At 43.9% G+C, this 22,289-nt stretch overlaps 1 protein-coding gene across 1 annotated transcript in view; it reads left to right on the top strand.

Moving 5' to 3' along the window:
- Positions 1-22,289, top strand: part of LOC308323109 (teneurin-3) — a 223,061-nt gene that overhangs the window by 122,565 nt on the left and 78,207 nt on the right. The window contains 5 exon segments of the mRNA XM_080774726.1: positions 1,816-2,016; positions 5,847-6,035; positions 11,666-11,752; positions 11,755-11,811; positions 12,442-12,667. Of these exon segments, the coding sequence (XP_080630852.1) occupies positions 1,816-2,016; positions 5,847-6,035; positions 11,666-11,752; positions 11,755-11,811; positions 12,442-12,667 (760 nt within the window).

The following is a 22,289-nucleotide window of genomic DNA, read 5'->3' on the forward strand; positions in this document are numbered from 1 at the left end:
GTTAGTCAACTTAGTGGTATAATATATTGTGGTGACATTTGACTACTGGTTTGTGTAAGGCAGCTTTTGCTCAGATGACTGGTGCTAACAAAGAAGAGGGAAAAGGTTCTCTCTATATTGGATTAGAAGTGAGAAACCCTCAGGGGCACCGAGGCACATGCAGTCCATTGACAAAACAAATCGGCATTTTCAACTCCAATGAGTGGCTAATTCCTCAGATACTCTAATCGACATCCGTGCGTATAAATTAGTTCCTCGTAACTGTTCAGTCCACTCACTGTACAGATTGGAATGAATTGCATCAATTGGATTGTCCATCAATTCTCATGAGTAACCTTTTGTGCTCCTCCCTCTGTAGGAGACACCTGTTAGAATCAATCGGTTTCCTGGTTTCTATTTCTCCTTTTGTTGAGGAGAAAAACAAGCCTCATTCTTTCTCCTCAACCTCTCCTGACCCCCGTTCAATCCGTTTAACTCCATCGATCCACTTTCAGACAAAAGGCAATTAACGGTGCAGATTTACATCTGTAGTTCGTTGACCTCCCGTGTAAAAAATGCAATCGAGTTTACCGAACGATTATATTGTTGGTTTTGCTGTGAAGTGAGGTAATATGCAGAGGAAGTGTGCATTCCTATGCTTGGACATGATGAAAGGGCTTAACGATCAATAGTATTGCCCAATCAGGTAAGCCAAACACAAAAAGCAATTATTGTCAGTGGAAAGATAAAACAACATTTTGCTTTTGCAAATAATTGCTAATGATTAAGCTTTAGATATTTCGATCGGAAAAAAATTGTTAATGACAATCATTGATCAGCTTTTCTAGACATTTAATGCACTCTCTTTTTTTTTCTTCTCCTAGCTTCTTGGTTAAGTACGGTATATTGTTGGGAAAAAACATTTAATGTCCCACCACAAAAAGATAACGATAGAAGGAATTGTGACATTTAAATTGGATATTGAAGTGGAAGCGGTAGAATTTCTCCAAGAGGGTAAACATTTCCTCCGGTCACTGGGCCAAAATGTGCCGTTCTGCAGAGGAAATTGAGCTCCCTGTTCTTCCAGACGACTCGCCGCTGCGCCATACTGGCTAAGCTTTTCTTTTCTTTTTTATGTTTTTTTGTGGCTTTCGCCTTTATTTATTATTTTTTTATGGAGGGACAGACAGTAGGCTGACAGGAATTGGGGAGAGAGATGGGGGGAAGACATGCAGTAAAGTCCGTCGGGATCGGGAGTCGAACCCGCTGCACACTGCCAGACTGGATTACCTACCAAGCCAAGGTGCCTGGACCATTGAGCCATGGCCCAGGCCTGGCTAAGCTTTTCTACACCACAGAACCTACACAGATAACCAGCTATCGCTGCCCTCAGGCCGGGCTCCTTCCCTCAGAAGACGCATGTGGCCGGTCAAAGCAGCTTGCGTCATTCAGAGTCCGTCTGCAGACCAATGGTTCTCAGCCTTTTCAGGATATTTTTCAGTTCATATTTGAACTGGGAAACTCCCGCCCGGACGAACACTTGGAATTTTAGGAATTGAGGCGTCACATTTAGTTTGACTCGGTTCCTACAGATAGATATTGCTGAAATAGCAGATCAACCTTCTTTCAAAGTTGCCTACTCTTTCTTATATATATTATTTAGAAATTAGGCCCAGTTTATAATTTGTTGATTACTTTTGATATAGGCCTAGTTATTTTCTTTATTTTAGGTATTAAAAAGACCACTGCCAGAAAGTAAAGTTTCTCTTAAACTGATCTCAGGTGTGAATCAATTTATCTTCTCAATCCCCCTCCCCCCCCCCCCCCCTCTCTCAGTGGACTGTCTGGACCCAACCTGCTCGGACCATGGCGCCTGTCACCATGGAGACTGCCACTGCAACCCTGGATGGGGAGGGATCAGCTGTGAAGTCCTGAAAAGCACATGTCCAGAACAGTGCTCCAGCCACGGTACCTTCAACACGGACTCTGGGACCTGTGTCTGCGAGGACACCTGGACCGGAGCTGACTGCTCGCTGGGTCAGTCAATGGACTGTGCGCGCGTGCATGCGTGCGTGCGTGTGTGTGTGTGTGTGTGTGTGTGCGTGCGTGCTGCAGTGTTAGTCTACGTGCGTCTACTCACAACAGTTTGGTTGAGAGGAGTTGCATAGCGACCATTGGTGTGATTTGGGCTTAATACTGATTAATGAAGCACTATTAAATAAAACGAAAGGAAGATTTTCAAAAATGACCGATCTCCACACACACACAGTGGTCACAATGTGATGCGTTGAGATCTGAAGAGGTCAACGTTTGAACAACGGGGCTTCTCTCTCTACGTCGTCCTCAGACGAGTCCTCCATCGTCGTCTCCAGTCATCTCGGTTCTCCATACATCTGGCCAGCTCCTTTTGTGCTTTCCGCACCAGTATCTTTCTTTAGTACGTCCACGTAGGTAGGTGTGGGACGTCCTCTCGATCGATGCCCGTGTGTTGGTTCCCACAGTACAAGCTTTTTGGCCGGGAGTTCTTGTTGTCGGTGGCAGTGGCCAGCTAGTCTCATCCTCCTTACTGCTATCTTCTCCGTTACACTTGGTAATGCCCCGTACAGACTACAGACGCTTGTTGGTGATGTGCTCTTCCTGGTTGATGTTAAGTACCACACGTAACATTCTGGTGTAGCACCCGTCCAGGGATTTCTGTAGGGCTTGTGTAAGTGTCCACAGCACACACAGCAGCTTTTCTGCAACACCTCATTTATTACTTAGCTTTGTATTCAGATGGCTTCTCTCTGCACACATGTAGTTGACATGTTAGTTCAGAGGCTGGCCCCTCCCAGATGTTAATCTGCTGCTAGAGTCCAGGTGATTTATGTTGTTTGTCTCCTCACAATAGACTCGTTGAGCCCAGCGATGAATCCCAGAGGCAAAATCGGAAGCCATTTCTAGACCAGTGATTAAGTATATCATAGGTTGTTATATTGCCGTGCTTCTGTCAAAGTTATTTTTGCTGGCTGAGATTTAGTCGAAAAGTTAGAGCTTAAGGAGAGTGTTTGGTGAGTTTTGAAATGATAGATTGGTGAGTAAAACGCAAGAACGAGCCATCAGGCAGCGTTTTCTCTGCCCGGAAAAAGATTGTTTTGGGGGTCTGGGGATAGAATGGGTAACATTTATTTATGTTGCTTGATTCATTTTTTTTTCAGCCAACAAATCTTCAAGAGGGGGTAGTATGTTATTCTGGTAAAGCTTTTTTTTTTTTTTTCAGATTCCCCAGACACAGTCCTCTCACTCAGCGAGATACTGTATCTCGCACCGGTCGATAGCAAAAGCGTAACGTTGAAGGTAGACGTTGCACTCAGCACTGTCCAGACCCACCCCCCCACAAGAGGAAAAAAGAGAAAGAACCCCCCCTGGAGTCAGTCCACCTGTGCGGGTGGAGGGATGTCTCTTAATTATTTCAGCGGTTCCCCCTCAATTAAATAAACTTTAATTAACAAGCAGCGCCCCGCACACAGATCGACCGCCCACACACAAAACCTCTATCCAGGCTGCAGTCAGTCAGGGGCATGTTAAGAGCAGATAAACACTTTGGCACTAATGAAAAATTGATTACATAGATTCTATGCTCTATGGGAAGGAGGCCCTCTCCATTTGAATGGAATGAGTCTCCCCCCCCCACCCCCCCCCCCCCCCCCCCCCAGAGTCATGTTTAACCCATTCTGAACGGGAACATGCCGTGTCGGCATCATGTTATGCTTTAGCTATTGAAAAATAGCAGATCTACAAGCTCATAGCGCGCGCTATGAGCTTGTAGGTCTGCTATTTTTGAAAAATCGAAGAACGACTGACCTTTTTTAGAATCTGATCTCAGGTCAGAATGGCTTCATCAGACCAGTGTGTGTCCAGTGGAAACCTCGTATGAATCTGATCTCAGGTCAGAATGGGTTAATATTCTGGAGTGGCGTCGAGACTTAATCAGACCCGTCCAAGGTCTCAATCGAAGAAAAACTCCGTTCGAACGCGGAGAGACCCAAAAAGAACAACATAGTTGATATTTAATCTGTCCCTTATTACAGTACATCACAGCCAGCACGAAATTATGTCTGACTAATTTTGCTCAAATCCAGAATTTATTGTAAGGAATAAAACTTAATTTGTTGTAACCAATCTGTATGGCAAAAGGATGTTAATGCAATACTGTATACATCTGCAATGGTTGCTTGGAGGCATTCCCTGTAGCCTTTCACAGCAGCAACCTTCACCACATCCGTTTAAATCCCTCAGATCCTGTAAATGGGAAAATGTCTCATTCTCAGTCATGTTTTTTTTTCCCGCCAGCTGCCACTCATGTAAATAACAATACGATATTATTGAAAACTACGCGTTTTTGTTATAACATGCATTACACAATTATACACATCCACATATTGTTTGCAGTTCTCTTTTATTCCTGTCAGATAAAGTCAATGTTAACTTTTTTCCATCTCATGTATTCCAAGACCTATATCGACTCAAAGTCTGATACAGATTCCAGTATTTTGATGAACATGAAGGCCAAGGTCGATATATCAACCAATGTCTCTCTCTCTCTCAAAGATTCCGACATCCATAATTAATGTATGAATTCTTGACCCTGAAAGCTTGACTGCACACATATCTTTTATTCTAGACATTTGTATAGTTTACCCTATTATGCATTTAAAGCACTTTAAGCACTCGTACTGTATAAAAGTAGTGCTGGCATGCGTTCAAAATACATACAATACTATTTTGACAAACAACACATTTGCATATCGGCCCAATGTACAATATGTCAATCCAATATACTGTACTGTATCTGTCAATATCTCTATTTTAGTATTGTTATTTTGCATGAAGTCCTCTTCACTCCTGTATTATTTGCACTTTTCATAAGAATATAGGGTTATTATACTCCATTATTTAACGGCAAACATTCAGAAGAATAGTTTGTCGTAATGTACTGTAACGAAGGGACAATCTGGTTGTCACTCACTAGCTGAGTTCATTAAAATCCACCACAGTTTCGAATACCGTAGTTCATTTCACTGACATTTTGACAGAACATCATTTGCAAATGAGTGTAGGCGAACCTCATTACCCGTGTTTGTTTTGGATTAGTTCAACCTTTTGTGGGATCATCTCTGTGGACACAGTCCTTCCTGTATTACTGCACACAGTATACTTCATAAATCTCTGCTTTATTAGCACCGTCGACAAATCTGTGTCGAATATTATTCAGTGGAATCCACTGTACACAGTGAGTTGTAACACAACATTGTCTCCCAGCCTTCGCAATTCACGTACAAGCCGTTCTTCCTTGCATCATCTGACGGCTTACAAGATAATAAAATTTGATTATTTTTTCCTTTTTTGCTATTTCGCTCTAAACATTGACATGACACACAAAGGCAAACGTAGTTGCTCAGTGAAACATGTGACTTGACTACTGTACTGTCCAGTGACGTAGTAGAGTCTGTTGGGTGGCCGGAGGGCCAGGGACCCCCCATGAGGATTTTCGGGAATTGCACCAAGCGCACTGAAGACAGTCAAGACACTGTCCAACACCGCCCTCCCTTGGCTAAACCAGGGCATGCGGGCCCCCATGAGGATTATGAAAACTATTCGTTTCTGGTACTATACGTACTTGTCCATAGTTGATACAAGCCTGTGCGTGCTTGCGTGTGTGTGTGTGTGTGTGTGTCTGCGTATAATGCGTGAATAAGCATGTGCATCCAGTTCCCTTTTATAATCAGTGTTTTTGGATCTGTCATGTTACGCTCCTTGTGCAGATCCAAATAAGATATTTCAATTGTGCTTTTTTTGTGTGTGTGTGTGTCTCTATCTCTCTCCAGAAGTGTGTGTGGTTGACTGTGGTCCTCATGGGACCTGCCTGGGTGGGACGTGTCATTGTGAGGAGGGCTGGGCAGGACCGGAGTGCGAGCAGAGGGACTGTCACCCGCGCTGCATGGATCATGGCGTCTGCCGAGAGGGCAAGTGTGACTGTCACCAGGGTTGGACGGGAGAACACTGCACATCGGTGAGTCATTTATTGTCACTTATTTTTTTGTTTTGTTGTGATAATCCTCTCTACTATAGAGTGTGCTGACCATATAAGGACTTCCTCCCTGTCCCCAGTTAACCCCTGGGGGGGTCAAAAAAACCGTAGGTTTCGTTTTTTGACTCTCTATCCTGATTGGACGAAGGCTTATAGGTCCCACAGCCAAAAACGAAACCTAAGGGTTTTTTTGAGTGAATCACTTACTCTACCTTTAATAATAATAATTATTATTATTAGAAGCTCACTCTAGCGCCACGTAAAAAAAAAAAACATTTCCAAGAAAAAAAAAGGTGGGGGGGGGGGGGGGCTCTAAGGGGTGACGCATTTGGCGTCCCAGCAAGCAGGGCAGTTGGGAATCGTGCGATAATAAAAGTATATGAAGTGTAGTGTACAGTAAATAGGACAGTTGCATGGATGCAATGTAGGCGTTGTATTTCCTATGGCACGCATTGCTATTTGTGCATGGAGAGATTTGTGCAAACAGAGTGGTTTGGTACATAGAAGAAGACGAACAGATAAACGGGTCCCACCCTTTTCAATTCGGGTATAGAAGGATAATAATTGTGTCGACGTGCAGCACTTTGGTTGACCGCTGGTCATTGTAAATGTGCTTTATGGATAAAGTTTTGAGTTGTGTTGAGGTGAGTTCGGGGGAAAGGAATTGCAACACAGATAGAGTCAAACCTGCAGACGTTGGTCGACACTCTATCAAGTCATCTACTGCCACGTTCTGACCAGTCATTTAATTCTGATTCAAATGCATGTATTATGTTTGTTTTGTTTCTTTGAAATTTGAAGGTCACCTGTATACTGGGCAATATTAAATAAACACGCCCTCCCATTCTTAACTTTAAAGCTACATTCTGTGAGGTTTATATCCTTTGCCTCCGTCTCCTGACACAGAGAGGTAATTAGCCCTTCCAAATAGTTTAGCGACGGTTGCTAATGCAGGACAAGCTTTCTTCGCTGCTAACATGCCTATTGGACAAGGATGGGTTGGGGAGGGACTTAGTGAAGGGCTAATTGCAGCAATGTCCAAGCTACACAGATGGTTGTGTACTGTATCTAGTTTCCAATTATGTGCTTCAAATAACTTTTTTTGACATCATTATCAGTCTGTGTCCCAGCCGACACTAGCGTGAAATGTATCAATGGAAGAGCAGGGAGACGACCTGCAACCAATCAGCTGTGCTGGAATCAGAATCAGAATCACCACATCACATGATGTCACAAAGAGAGATTAGTTTTTGTGCAAACTCTCAATGTGTAGTTACAAGAAGAGGGAGAGAGAATGAGAAGAAACACAGAACAAGTAAAATGTCAGGATGTCAAATCAAACATCCAAAATCCAAAAATACACGTGCAGAAGGTGCATGATAAAAAAAATTGCAATGGATAGAAGGCACTACAGAAGGCAGAGATGCTGCAGGTGGAAACCACAGACATATCCATTTATAACGTATTGACATTCTTTACCATTATGGTTAAAATAATGTTTAATTTGTCAAAATAAGTCCTGGAATGTAACTTATAACAACATCTACCACCCCCGAACCCCCACAAAAGATATGAAAGGAAGATAACAGAGGTGTGATACTTCTGAGGGTCTCGGCTAGCAGTTCTTCACTTCTTTTTCTTTTACCGTCTTTTTTTTTCTCCATCCATCTGGCATTTCCATTCTCCACCCTTCTTGACTTCTGAATTGATACTCGCTAATGCAAGTCAAGGGCAGGTGTTCAGGGAGTGGTGAAAAGTCCCAGCCTATATGGCCTCTCTAGTGCACTGCGTGGACCACTTAATGGCCATGATGAGTTCTGCCATGTCACTTCCTCTCAACCTTTTCAACCCCAACTTCCTCGACCCCATGTCCCCCAGAGTCTGAGGGTCCCTCCCGCAGTCAAGTATAGGTCCCCCACCCATCTCTCACTCACACACACACACACACACACACACACACACAAAGTGACAACCCCCCAGCCCCTCTCCATGACAGCGATCATCCTCGCGAAACAGCGACCCAGCACTCAAACACTTGAACCCTCTAATTATGTATTTACAAGTTCTCTCGTCTGCGCCCGCCCCCCCCCCACCCTCTCAACCCCATCCAATCCATCCACAAGACAGACAACCCCCATCTGTCTGCGGGGGAGGAGGGTTGCATTCCTGATCGTATTAATCCCTCCGTCCCCCTGTTGCCCGCTGCGACCCACTCTTTCACGCTCCCTTCCTGTTTTTAAGACCCCGGGCAGTAGACTAATTCCTGGCGCTTGATGGAAGGGGGGGGGGGGGGGGGGGGTGGAGCGGGGAGGGGGTGGGGGGGTGAATAGGGCCCTTTTTTACCTTTTAGGTACATGGAGCAGGGGGAGCTTAGTCCGTCTTTCAACACCCTGAATGAGTGCCATTTGCACAAAGCACCATTTAATCACATTACGCGGCCCAGAGTCTGAATAGGGGACATCCTCGGCCGGTCCATTGTCAGACAAATCTAGATCCTGTTTTCAAATGCGAGGCTTAGTCCATTCTCGCTGCTATTATCGCCATGCCACCACATCACGATGATGGTTTATTCATTTTATTTGTTTGTTTATTTGCATGGAGTGGGAGTTAATTTACATGTCTGCCTTTCTTTTGCTTGTTTATCATCTGAATCAGTGACGTGAAGACAATAATGGCTCATTTTATTTTTTAAACACAGACAAAGAAGAAAACATAGTCCGTGCAATGTATTCATATTAGAATGACAATGAGCTGACGCACCTCCTGGCCATCAGACAGCCACGAGGCTGGAGGAGAACCAGATGAATCCGGTTTATAAATGAGCGTCTTTTACTGCAGAAACATTTGCAAAATCATTTAAAATAAAACCGAGACGGGGGGGGGGGGAATAAATAACACGTCTCATGGACGTGTTAGCCTGTTGAAGCCTTTACTTAACAGAGCTAAGCAGATGGAGCTGCATTAACAGTGAATAATTTTCTTCAGCTAAAGATGTTTGGTTTGTCTCTTGCTGACTGCTGATGCATTGAATAATAGAAGATATGGAGAAGGCCAGGGTTTTTTGGGATTGTTTATAACTCGATTTAATGATGAAACTTTTCTCTCCGTCAAATAGTGGATTATCTTTTCACAGTTCAACCAGCATGCACTTTTAACAACTCTCACACTGCCTTTCACTCCCTCTCTGCCCTTTAAAATGTTGTCTAATTGTATCTCTCTCCTGAACTACTACTTACTTCAATTCAATTTCTATTGTTTGTCTGTCTGTCTGTCTGGCTGGCTGTCTCTCTCTCTCTCTCTCTCTCTCTCTCTCTCTCTCTCTCTCTCTCTCTCTCTCTCTCTCTCTCTCTCTCTCTCTCTCTCTCTCTCTCTCTCTCTCTCTCTACAACTCGCTGCCTGTTTCCTCCTGTAGCTCTGGACTCCAGAGTATCAGGTAAAACACAAATACACACCCACACACACACGCGCACACACATACACACATGTGCACGCGCACAAACGAACGAACGCATGCAAGCACGCACGCACTCACTCACAGACACACACACACACACACACACACACACACACACACACACACACACCATGCTCCTTGACCGTTATTATTGCTGCTTATTTCTTTATGGACTGAGTGACACGCTGCCTACTGGCTGTTCATCTCAATCACCGCGACAACATAGTTTTTCCTTTGTTTTATTGAGTACCCAATCTTAGGATAGGACGCTTAAATTAAAGTTCCATCCTTTTTACGTTAGCAAGGAAGAACATCTTGCAGCAACTGCAGCTTTTTTCCATCGTGTCTGTCGGGGGAAGGACACAAACAAAACAAACAAAATGTACAGTAGCAGCCAAAGCTTGTGTGTACAGCAGGTATTTAAAGGTCACCTAACGTGACCTTGAGGCCTCTCTGGTCAAATGTGCACCCTCGACGAGTAATTTCTCTTTTCCCAAATGTTTCCCTTTCCTCGATCACGTAATAGGAGCAGTCAAGATAGGATATAAAGGTAAACTGAACCACTATTCCAACCCCCCACCCCCTCTCGAACCACCACCACCACCCTCTCCCACCCAACCACCCACCCCTAGTGGGAGGTCTGTCACCAACAACCCCTCCCTCCGTCCCTTTCCTCCTCCGCTCTCTGTTTCAACCCTTCCGCACGGCGTTCTTTACACACCTGTTTCTGTGTCCTCCCGGTTGACCATAATGTTATCCTATACACGTCGCCTCATCCCCTGTTGTCTGAACCGGTGTCACACGATCAGCACCCCCCCCCCCCCCCCCCCTTTCCTCTGCCTGTCTAAATCTCCGTTGTCTCTGCCAGATTCAACTCCCAGATTAACCGATGTGCTTTCCCAGTTGGTGTTTTGTCACTCGTCTCCCCTCTGCAGACAAAGAGGAATGCGATCTGGCAGCAAGTGCTCTGTTTGTGTCAATGTGGAGAATCTAGACCCCCACACCCTTCACCTCACTCCCCAGCCACCCCTCTTCCTCTTCCCCTTCCCCTTTAGACTTGCCTCCTCCTTTGATGTTGCTGTGCACTTCACATGAGACACATTTTTAGACATCTGTGCCGAGTTGAATTTAGGATGTCACTACGCTGCTGCTGTCTGCTGTAAATCACACTGTTGTTGATTTTGGCTAATCCATGTTTTGAAGAGAATTAATAATAATTATTATTATTATTATTATTACAGTGTATTTTTAGAATTTTGGCGTTGAGCGGATGCTCTCCTCCTGAGCGTCAACGAGTAAGTGCATGAACACTAGAGTCGACCAGAGTACAGGGTAATGCACACAGTAGATAGAGTTGTGCCAAGAAAACTGTTGTTTTTTTTTATTCTACACGGGTTCTGCTGTGAATAGGCTTTTACACGGGATGTAATTTATTTATTTATTTCATTCAGTGAAACAAAAGTAAAAGCACGTGTATTTTCTGTTTATAAAAGAGCTGCAGAGATAATACTTATAGATAGCCGGCCTCCTACACTCTATAGTATCCCATCTGTTCTCGCCTCCAGAATAGGGGTTCGTGTGGCAAATGGAAACACAAAGACCGTATAATAACCAGAACAGGCCAAAGTTTCAACTCCAACAGCCTTCAAAGAGAAAGAGAGCGATAAGCACATTGGAGCTGTGCATGTCGAGGGTCTCTCTCTTTGACAGCAGTGCCGTATTGACGCCGCGCCGCACAGCGCTGACGAACTGTGATTCTCACGTCGTGGACTGCTAACTATGCTAACAGCTAATCCATTCCCCCTGTAGCTCGCAGGTGAAACCTCCTGCAGCTCATGTGAAACCTGCACAGTAACCGTAACCCCCCACCCCCCCTCACCCAGTCCTGTCAGAGGTGTACTGCACATGTATGTCCACCCAGATATTGTCATTTCTTTTTATTATTTGTCCCTTCCCTTGTCCCGCCCACTTTCCCCAAACCCGCTGTCCCGTGATAACCTGACCCCCTACCACCACCACTTCCTCCTCTCTCTCTCTCCCTCCCTCCCTCCCTCCCTCCCCACACCCTGACCCCTCCCCCCCCGTGCTGTATGGCTCTCTATTGGCGGTTTTGGCTGGAGATGCGTGCGTGATTGACGGTTTGGTTGCGATGTGTTCGACAGACGGCTGCCCTGGCCTGTGTAACAACAACGGGAGGTGTGTGCTGGACCAGAACGTGTGGCACTGCATCTGCCAATCGGGATGGAGAGGACTGGCTGCGACGTCGCCACGGAGACCCTCTGTTCGGACGCAAAGGACAACGAAGGAGGTAAGAACGAAGAAACATCTCAGGAGATTGTTGTTGTGAGTGTTGGTATAAGAGGAGACAAACTTGTTGTTGGTGTCAACACGTTGTGCATGTCAACAAGTTGTTGATTGCAACACGTTGCAACTAGGAATTCGTGAATTAACCACTTTCAGCCTGCAGCTCTACCAGCTCACAACAAGGTTATCGACTTTTGTGTTTCTCACTGTATAAATAAGTAGCGATGAAAACAATTCCTTTTGAGTGTTTCCTTTGTGTGTGTGTGTGTGTGTGTGTGTGTGTGTGTGTGTGTGTGTGTGTGTGTGTGTGTGTGTGTGTGTGTGTGTGTGTGTGTGTGTGTGTGTGTGTGTGTGTGTGTGTGTGCGCGCGCGTGCGTGCGCACGTGTGCGTGCATCTGTGTACATGCATGCGTATAGCCACCACTATACAAAGTGTTGGTACAAAACAGATTCAACAGATGATGCTCTGATGTCATGTTGTCATTTGACAAATACTGTAAGGGGGGAAAAAAAAGAAAACTGAACCCATTGGTGTTTTGCGTGACCTGCACAAACACGGCCATCTGTCATCGCTGGCACTTGTCGCGTATAGAGGTCAGAGTTCAGTGAGTCTCTCTCCCTGCGTTCCTTCCAGACGGTCTCGTCGACTGCATGGACCCCGACTGCTGCGCTCAGATCTCCTGCCAGGGTCAGAGCTACTGCCGCGGGTCACCTGACCCCGCTGTCATCGCAGGCCAGGGCCGCGGCTCCGCCTCCTCCTCCGCTCAGCCCGCCTCCAAGGGCTTCTACAACCGCGTCAGCTTCCTGATTGGTCCTGGCGGGAGTCACGTGATACCCGGGGAGAACCCGTTCAACAGCAGGTAAGACACATTCCCAAAGTGGTGTACTGACGTGCTGTTTGTGAAGAAAGTGACTGTATATCCTCCCCAACTACTACTACTACTATTTGTTGTAGACCTCTTAATCCCAACGCGGGGCAGCTTCACCCAGCTGCTGGCTGCTCAGGGTACACTTTGACATCTGTTACTTGGACGGGCCCCGGGGACGTAAACTAGTGAACAGACAGCCTCTCTCTCTACCCACCGTCCAAATCTTGAATTTAATTCCATCTCTATAACTGAAATAACGCTTACAAGACATCCCAGTTTATATGCAAGAAATCCCAGTTCTTTCTACAAAGTATAAACTCATTATAACAGCATGAATGCTCAGCTTTTTTTGGATGGAGCGTTTCGGGAGCTTGCACACTTCAAGCCAAACACACTGCACTTAATGAGTTGTAAAGTGTCAGTTTTTTAACAATTTGGCGTTGGCGTGCTGGCAGTCAGCAGATGCACCTGCGTCTCTGGAATGCAACTTGAAAACATGAAATATTCACCCGTCAGGTGCTTTCTGTCTCTCTAAAGTGGAAGCAGTTCTCCAACACATGATGTCCCTTTTATTGTTGCCAACCCTACCGTTAAGTGGTTGTGAGTGAGGTCCTCCTTAAAAAAAATCAACACCTGTGTGAACTGAGTGGTGCAACTCCCCTCTCTCTCCCCCCCCCCCCCGCCCCCCCCTCCCCCCTCTCTCTCTCTCTCTCTCTCTCTCTCTCTCTCTCTCTCTCTCTCTCTCATTAGCAGGCAACAGTGCAGCACTGTGCAAAAACAATATATATATATATATGGCTGTTCGGAGGTCCTGAGCATGGACACATGAGGGATCCCCGTCATCCCTCAACCAATAATTGTATCAACTGAGACAAAGCAAATGTGTCCACTGTAGAGATGCCTGTCCGACAATATTTGGAGAGTACTGTAGAAACCACAGTTTACAAGGAGCATGCTGCTAAGATGGAGGAGAAACAAATTATGACATTATTGCTTGTTCTTTGTTGACAGAACAAATACATATGCTCTGTGCGCTGATAAGATGTTCACCTTCAACTTGTTTCTTTTCTTAGAGAGAGAGAGAGAGAGAGAGAGACTTCCCTTGTGCATTGTATTATTTCCATGAGACAGACCATGCATAGCCTAGAGCAGCACATGAACTTCAGCGATTGATAAATCATTTGTGTACCAAAAGAAGCCCCAATGTGATATTTATTCATTTCTTCAGTACACTCAGGACAAACATGTAACCTGTTTTGACAAAAAAAACAAGGTCTCCTTCAGGCAAACTAATGTTTATTTTGGTATTTCAGTAATTCAAGGCAAACCAAAGCCTTCTCTTTTTCATTACTTGGCTTATCTAATTTCACTCTGTATGTAATTACACTATGTCATTTCTTTGCCATTCTATTGTTGCCATCAGTTCCCGGGACCCAATACATATCAAAGTTTACAGCTGTAAAAGAGGGAGTAGTGAAATGCTTTTTTTGTACAAGAAAAGAGCCATAGGATAAGAGAGAAAGAAAAAAGGGTGGTCATAGTACGAGAAATCAGTGTCAAATATAAATGAGAAACATGACCAACAAAGGAATACAATTAGGCGGAATATGCTTCTTGTGGAAGTAGAGACATTTGCCGCAGATACAGTACAGAATAGCAACATAGCATCACATGTGTCTTGTGCAGCTCAGAGACGTCACGTAGCAGATATCAAACATGTAAGTGTATCTATGCATTGATGTTAGTGCCAGTGCAGCAGCCAAGCAATGCAGTATATTCATAATCATACATATAGCGTACTGTACAGGAAGTGTTAATGCCTGTGAAGGTCTGTGTCGTCAGGGCAGACATGATGACAGGACTTAGCACCTGTTCAACAGCCTGATGGGTGACAGGTGGAAATTGCCCTGTAGTCTAGGTGGAATGGCTTTTGATACATGGCTAATATCGCTCGCCTGGCCGCAGCCTTGGCAGTGTCATGAGCGGACTGTGGCCGGGTGGTGAGAGTCCTTGATGACTCCACTCACAAGTCAGTTGCTCAACTAGAGGCTGAGGGCAATTTCCCAGCTTTCGTTGCTAAAACTGGGAGGAAACAATTAAGGATTGAACCCATTTTGACCTGAGATCAGAGTCTAAAAATGTCTTCTACATCCTGACGGTTTTCTGAAAAAGCTATGTTTCCATGTCAGTCGTTCTTCGATTTCTCAAAAATAGCAGACCTATACAAGCTCGTAGCGCTATGAGCTTGTAGGTCTGCTATTTTTCAATAGCTAAAGCGTAACATGATGCCAACACCGAAAGGGGTTCCCGCCCCAAAATGGGTTAAAAAAGAACTGCAGTGCAGAACCAATCCAAAGTCTTCATGGGCGATCCTGCATATTGGGGCGGTGGTTGCATGGCATCAAGTGTTCTAGCAACCAGCTTGGATTGATAGAAGTCCAGTCAGCAGACATCTCAGATCGTCTGGTAACGCAAGTCTACCAAACTAACAGTCTGTGCACCACTTGTACAGACTGTACATGTACACTAGCATCCTTCACCTCACATTAAAACTGACACACATTCATAGCGTGTAACTATGTCCAGTACAGCCATGGTTTTGGCCATTGAGAACACGTCACCAAGCAATGTATTTTGAGATTGTAGATATGCTGTATGTTTTTGTCGTTTTTGGGGGAAAGGGGGAACGGTTTTGAATGTTTTTACATCTTTTGCCTATTACATGCCCAAAATAGGCACGCCAGGTTGAAAGCGGTTAAGTCAGAAGGCCTGATTTATGAACTGTATAATTAGAGTGGCAGTGCGAGTTTTTCCTCCACCTTCTATTCAATTTACGCTTTGCAACCTGTGTGAAATGAACGTGTGATTTCCTAAGACAGGAGATAACTATGCAATCAGTGAATGGAACCGTCTAGTGGTATTTGTACGTGTGAGGCATGTGGAATGTGTGCAACACGTAAAGCCCTCTTATCAGCTATCAGAAATACACGTAAACCCAACTTCAGTGATGCTGAAATTTAAATATAGATACATTGAAGTGACGGAACAACAAGTCCTTTTTGAGGGATGCAATGCAACCTCCAATACTCACTATAATAATTTTCACTAATCGGGGACACTCGAGGTGGCAAATTCTATTTTCTTTAAAGGTCTAATCCCTAGATTAGAAATTTCAACATTACCACTCTTCTAAGTGGTAGCTTAGTTGCAGTTATCAGCCTTCAATGACACCCAACCATAAATCCACAGAATTAAACAGTTTTTTGAATAGAACATACAGTGGATCTTTTTTTAGAATTCTCTCTCTTTCACTCACTTTAAGCAATGCACATCATCATCACTGTCATATCAATATCAATTCTACTTATTTAACCACATGAAAATGAGCATGCCTTTTCTGGGGGAAACATTCAGCAAAGAACATTGTCATATACAGAGGGAAAGAAATCACACCCGTGTGAAGTGAGAGGCGCTCCTATCATCATACATCATCTCATTCTGGCCAATCATTCAGTCTTTTACACTCAAAGCTGGCCATACATTATCAATGGCGTTTATTGTTTGTGTTAGGACAAAGTTTGTGTTTACACCAGGGGGGCAGTCAGAGAGATATTTTGTGAAGCCACTAAGGAAATGAAAGTTCATATAATGGCCTGTTGTGGCGCTGTCACTGGACCCAGAAAAACCCATAGTCCCATAGAAGTCCATGTATTTTGGCCCAACTTCACCTAGACTGTATTACCTTAATAAACATGGTCATGAATACTTTTTGCTTCCAGTCACTAGTTTAAAGTCTCATTTCTAATGTCATAATATTCTTTTTGGAAAATTATGGTCCCATTTATAAAAAAAATGACAAAGTCGCGCATGTTCTGAGGGGCGTGGCTACCGTTACAGTCTATGAACGGGATCCCCCACCCACTCGAGTCAAAATAAAAACCAACGAAGAAGAAGGGGGAAGTCCCGCCTCGTTGTCTGGGCCAGCCAATGGGCCAGCTGGCCTGAGCTGGGCCAAAACGGATCTAGAAAGATGGCGACTTCCATTGCAAGGACTGACAGGCTTCATTTTACCTTCATGTTAGACCCGCGGAACGCTTTGTCCATATTTTTTACATTCTATGGTTTACACGCACACTAATAGCTGGACATAGGAGGGGCTAGCGGCGCCCCTCAAAAACATTCAATCTCTTGCATTTACTTATTTAACCACATATAACCCTATAGCGCATGCCTATTTTGGGGCAAACATTCAGCAAATGGCATGTCTACAAGCTCACAACACCTCACGCTGTGAAACGCCGTGAACTTGTAGATCAGCTATTTTCAGTGAAGAGATTTGGTGTAGCGTAAAAAAATCACACACGTGTGAACTGAGTGGTGCAATTCCCCCCCCCCCCCCTCTCTCTCTCTCTCTCTCTCATTAGAGACACAGCACTACCCCTCTCTCTCTGTTTCTGGCGCCCCCTACTGGTATGAAAAGTAACATACTCGTGCTCATAGGCACAGGTACACGGACATTACTGGTTGTAGGAGTGGTTGCACCACTCAAAAAAGGGACTCAACAAAGGAAGTGGTTGTTCAATGAACATCAATTATTATCAACAAACAATAATTATACTATTATTATACTTTCAGTATATTATACTATTATACTTTCAGTATATTATACTATCAGTTTCCCTTCAACTTCTAAACCCTCCTCCCTGATTATCTGATTGATAAAGGCCCCCGTGCCAACTATACACTGCTGTCTCCAGTGGGATTGTGCGTTTCTTGTTGCCCATGCCAGATTGCATAGCTGATTGTATAGTTTCACACATCGGTGTCAGTGGACTCGAGCTAGAATCTTGTACCACCTCCGACGGCATCCAGGCTGTGCGGTAATATCCACGTTATATTCTCTTGCAAGCTGTTGAGATACAATTTCAGTCGATATCTTAGCCTTGCTGTTGCTTCCACGAAAACCTGGGGTTTTGCTGATAAACATTCAGCTCCTCTTTGGTGCTGGTACTCTCGACAGGAACTTATTTTTCCTGACACTTTCCCATTGGTGTCCTATCTTCCACATGATGAGTAGTTATTTAAGGGCTTGCCACCCTGGCATCTCTTCGATTTTGCCTCCTTCATGGAACACTAAACACTACATAGATCGTTGGTCTTTGTTGACAGGGGAAAACATTCAGTGGTAGCATTCTGGTTGCTCATCTACATAACCAAAGTCATCACCAGGCCTCTTCTAGTTGGACTTGGAGCTTTTTGAGTATGTTCATGACCTCCGAATAATGTCCACAAGGCCTCCAGGGACTTTTGTGATGTTAAGTGCATTATCCACCCAATTGCACAGAAAGGCATCTGATTCTTTATTTTTTTTTCAATAATATCTTTATTGATTTTTACATTTTATGACAAAGACAAAAAAGAAAAAAAGACACAGACAGCTCAGCTCAGACACGACGGTTCTTATTGAACATGACATGTCCCTTGATGAATTATTGTTTTTTTAGAGGGGAATCAGCCTGGCATACGTCTACTTGTCATGAGCAAAGAAGTACTTGAATAGCGCATTGAGTGAAGAGAGTTGAAGGCATTGAGGGAATTTAGGATTACTGCCTTTTTTTTTTCTTCCTCCAGGATTTTGTTGTACTAGCATGGCCTGCTGCTCCTCTTGATGGTAGTTGACAGCTTCTCTCAACCAGCTGTGCTGACTCTGCACGTGAACCGTTTTGGTTTGGATGATAGAGGTCAAATTGGACAGTTTTAATTTGTGCTTGTTAGAGCCCTCTTCTTGTTCTTTGCTATATGCCTCGTTGTGGTGGGTCCATATACCGTATACAGTATCTGCTTAATTCTAGGCTCCATCAATTTACAATTTACAATTTGGGCATTTAGCAGACGCTCTTAATTATAGTGCTGTCTACGTAACATGCTATAAGTCTGTATAAAATGCTATCTAAGTCTACACGAAGTGCTTTAAGGGGCTAGGGCAAGTGCTACGGGCCATGATGGAGTCTGAAAAGGGGGGTTTTCAGACTACGGCGGAAATCAAGCCAATGGTGATGCCAGCAGCCCTCGGTGCTGTTATCACAGTATGCCATTGTACTGGATATCTTAAACGCACAATCAAAGTGTAATGACTTTGAAGTCCGGATCAAGGAAAGGTTTAAAAGTGTTGAGAACACAATCACGGATTTATTACAAGAGCGCTCCTGGAGAATGTCACAACACCAAGGTGTCATGACATCTCCCAATTACAGGTTTACACCCTCTCTTATACAGTCCCAAAATAAATGGTTGAAAATAAACAGAACACTCCTTTAACACATGGCCTTATATGGCTGTTCTTCCAGTCTGCTAGAATTCACACAAATAGGCTCCTGACTGCTTACTTTCCCCCCCTTCCCCTTAACTTCAAATAAAATCAGTGCACATCTATAAAGAAATATACCCTGAAACACCACCCACAAATCCCAATAAAATCAACCCAAATCCAAAAGAATATATTAATGACCTAAATATATATTTAAATATATATGTAAATATATATAGATATTATTTTATGGACATCTAAACACTTGGACTGTAAGATCCTTCTCGATAAATTAAAAGCAAAACATAATAAGATTACACTTGACACATTTAGTGTGTCTTTGTGGGATGCGGGCAAAATCTGTTTGTGCACCAATACCAACTCATCCAATGCCTAGGACAGTGAACGAGTGACTGACTATTGTTCTCCAGGTGGTCCCCAGATAAATCACTGATTAAGATTGATTAAGAACCAAATGGATCTTTACAAGTCTGTAACTCAGAAAGTGTGGGATGATGATGTGGGACCCCAACATCATATCAAATCAAACACTGAGTGATTTCTTTATTTCTTTATTCTTTCTTACAAAATTGTGGGTAAAAAAATAAAAAATGGGTCCTTGGAATTAAAATATTTGAGGGTCATTGGTATTCATGAGTTTCAAACGTAGTCCTACGCCTGCCATGTTGGGGACATGATTAACATGGTAGGTGTAGGACTATAACAGAATTGAGTCACAAGAGTTTGACTTCCCTAGATGGAATGAGGATGATTCTGTCACAGTCACAGACTTTTGTCATTTATTGTACAGTCTAAGTCTTGTATTTCTGTTTTGTTCCCTGGTCTAGTTTCCATGGTTCTATGTTGGTTTGCTCCAGCTGTGTCTCATTTTGTAATCAACCCTCATGTGTTTATCAGTCTTGTTCCCCAGTCAGTCCTTGTTGAGTCATTGTGTCCTGTCACCTGTTTCAGTCTGTTTTAAGTTATTTCATGTTCACCTGGCTTCTGAATTAAAACACCATTTCATGCTTTCCAACACTACACGCCTGGCTGTCCTGCGTTTGGGTCCTTACCTCACCTACACGTGGCAAATACTATAATACTATTGTGTGACTGCTTAACCTTCACCGTTCCATAATGTCTTGCGTGCGAAGTTGCCTAGTGTGTCTAAATCTGTTTCCTTGAACTGCAACTAGAGGTGACATCGCCGCCACAGCCTACCTATAGTATACTGTACCTGTGTTCATTTGCATCGCATTGCATTGCAGACTGACAATTTCCCATGCTAAACTGACCCTCTCGAATTGCTTGGGTCAGCAGAATGCGTAATCAACCATCTCCTCATGTTATCTGTGCCGTCCTCCCATGCATCCATATGCATGAAGTAGAGACGTGATGGCATGGACATGGTGCACTTCAGAATACAATCAACTTGCGCTTGTATGCCGGTGTGCTTGCGCTTGATAATGATAAATAACACTCATGTTTCTACAGGAGCAAAATGTGTTTGAAATGAGATGCAGGAGCCATAGTACTGTACGTACATCTGGCTCTCAGGATATAAGAATGCACATGTTCATTTTTACACACGTTTAAATGAACTAATCTGTGCCAATGACGTGTTTGGACGTGCTTTCTTTTTTTTTAGTTTTTACACTAGATGGCGCTCTTGGCTAACCTATGGTCCACTGACATACAGTCGAGCAATCGCGCAGAAAATGATGCTCTCATTATAAACGTTCAAGGATGCGATCGTAGTGAAGAATATGCTGTGACTGCTTAACACTATGAATGCTCCAGAATTGCACTTTAGTGCCAAGCAGATTGGGCAGATTTTACTCTGAAAAGCCATCCCCCCCCCCAAAACCGAGAGGCTTAATCTTCCGTTACTACCTCGCACTGTCGCATCTGATGTCTCTCTAGAGGTGTTTATATTCCAAATGAGCTGCTTGGTTGAAGTAAGTAATTATGAAAAAAAGGTGGCACTTCGGGCTCTTTTGGTTAAATGTTCTTATCCATGTCCTAATCCTAACACTCAGGATTATACTGCCCAGTACAACCAGTCTTAACCCATTCTGACCTGAGATCAGATCATACGAGGTTTCCACTGGACACACACTGGTCTGATGAACCCATTCTGACCTGAGATCTGATTCTAAAAATGTCAGTCGTTCTTCGAATTTTTCAAAAATAGCAGACCTACAAGCTCGTATCGCGCCACTCGGTGGCGCGATATGAGCTTGTAGATCTGCTATTTTTCAATAGGTAAAGCATAACATGATGCTAACACCAAAATGGGTGCCCGGTCAGAATGGGTTAAACTCTTGGCCAGTGGCCCAGTGCAACCCACAGTCTTCTGCTGGCCTAATAATAGGATCAGCCCTGCAAGCACACTTCTCCACCTACTAAACTCCAACTTGTACTTTTCTTTATTTCTTCCTTTTCTTCTTTTTATTAGCTATTTCCACACATGAAAGTGTTATCTCGGAGGGAATGTGTGCTATCAAAGCGGTTAGGCTGAACGTAAAGCCCCGATGTAGAGATAAGCACCTTTCATCCAGGACGGATATGAAGCAAAACAGACATTACTGTGAGAATAAAGCACCCAGACTTGATCTATGTGCAAACTGAGCAGTCTCTCTCTCTCTCTCTCTCTCTCTCTCACTCGCACTGTCTCACATACACGGCACGCATGCACGCACACACATCTGTTCAGAATCATGAGCCCCTGCTGATGGAAATGGAAATGTCTGCCAACTGTGTGCAGAAAGCTTTGGGGATATTTCCTTCAGTAGTTTAGAGTAATCCTTATGTAAATAGTGCTCTTCTGAAAATATAGAATGAGGCCCAACACACACCCCCTGGCCGCTGGCCCCTCCCACCGGGGCCGGTAGGAAGTAATCCTCGTCGTTATTGTCTTCAGCTTAACTGACGACGTCATAGCGCGCTCTTTAGACTTCTGTTTGCCACAATGTTCTCCTCCGAGAAGTCGGTTTGCTCATTGTGAAACACGACACTGTCCGTAGACGCTCTGCAAACAATGACACACAATCGAGATGAATTACCTTTTGTGGTCATTGTAGAGAAAATATGTTGAGACCAATAACCATATGGAATAAAATTCCATGGTGCAGCTATACACTGAATCTGTAAAAATCATAATGTATTATAGATTGTATTCGGGAAACATGCTGAGATACATTCCCCCATATTATAGTCACTTGTGGTTTGTCTATTAATAATTAATTTGTTCAAAACCGTTCCAGAAGATACAATGGAAAAAATGTACAATCATCCTTTGTTCGG

The sequence above is a fragment of the Protomyctophum bolini genome (assembly GCF_963924005.1).
Source record: "Protomyctophum bolini genome assembly, chromosome: 10".
Lineage (NCBI taxonomy): Eukaryota > Metazoa > Chordata > Actinopteri > Myctophiformes > Myctophidae > Protomyctophum > Protomyctophum bolini.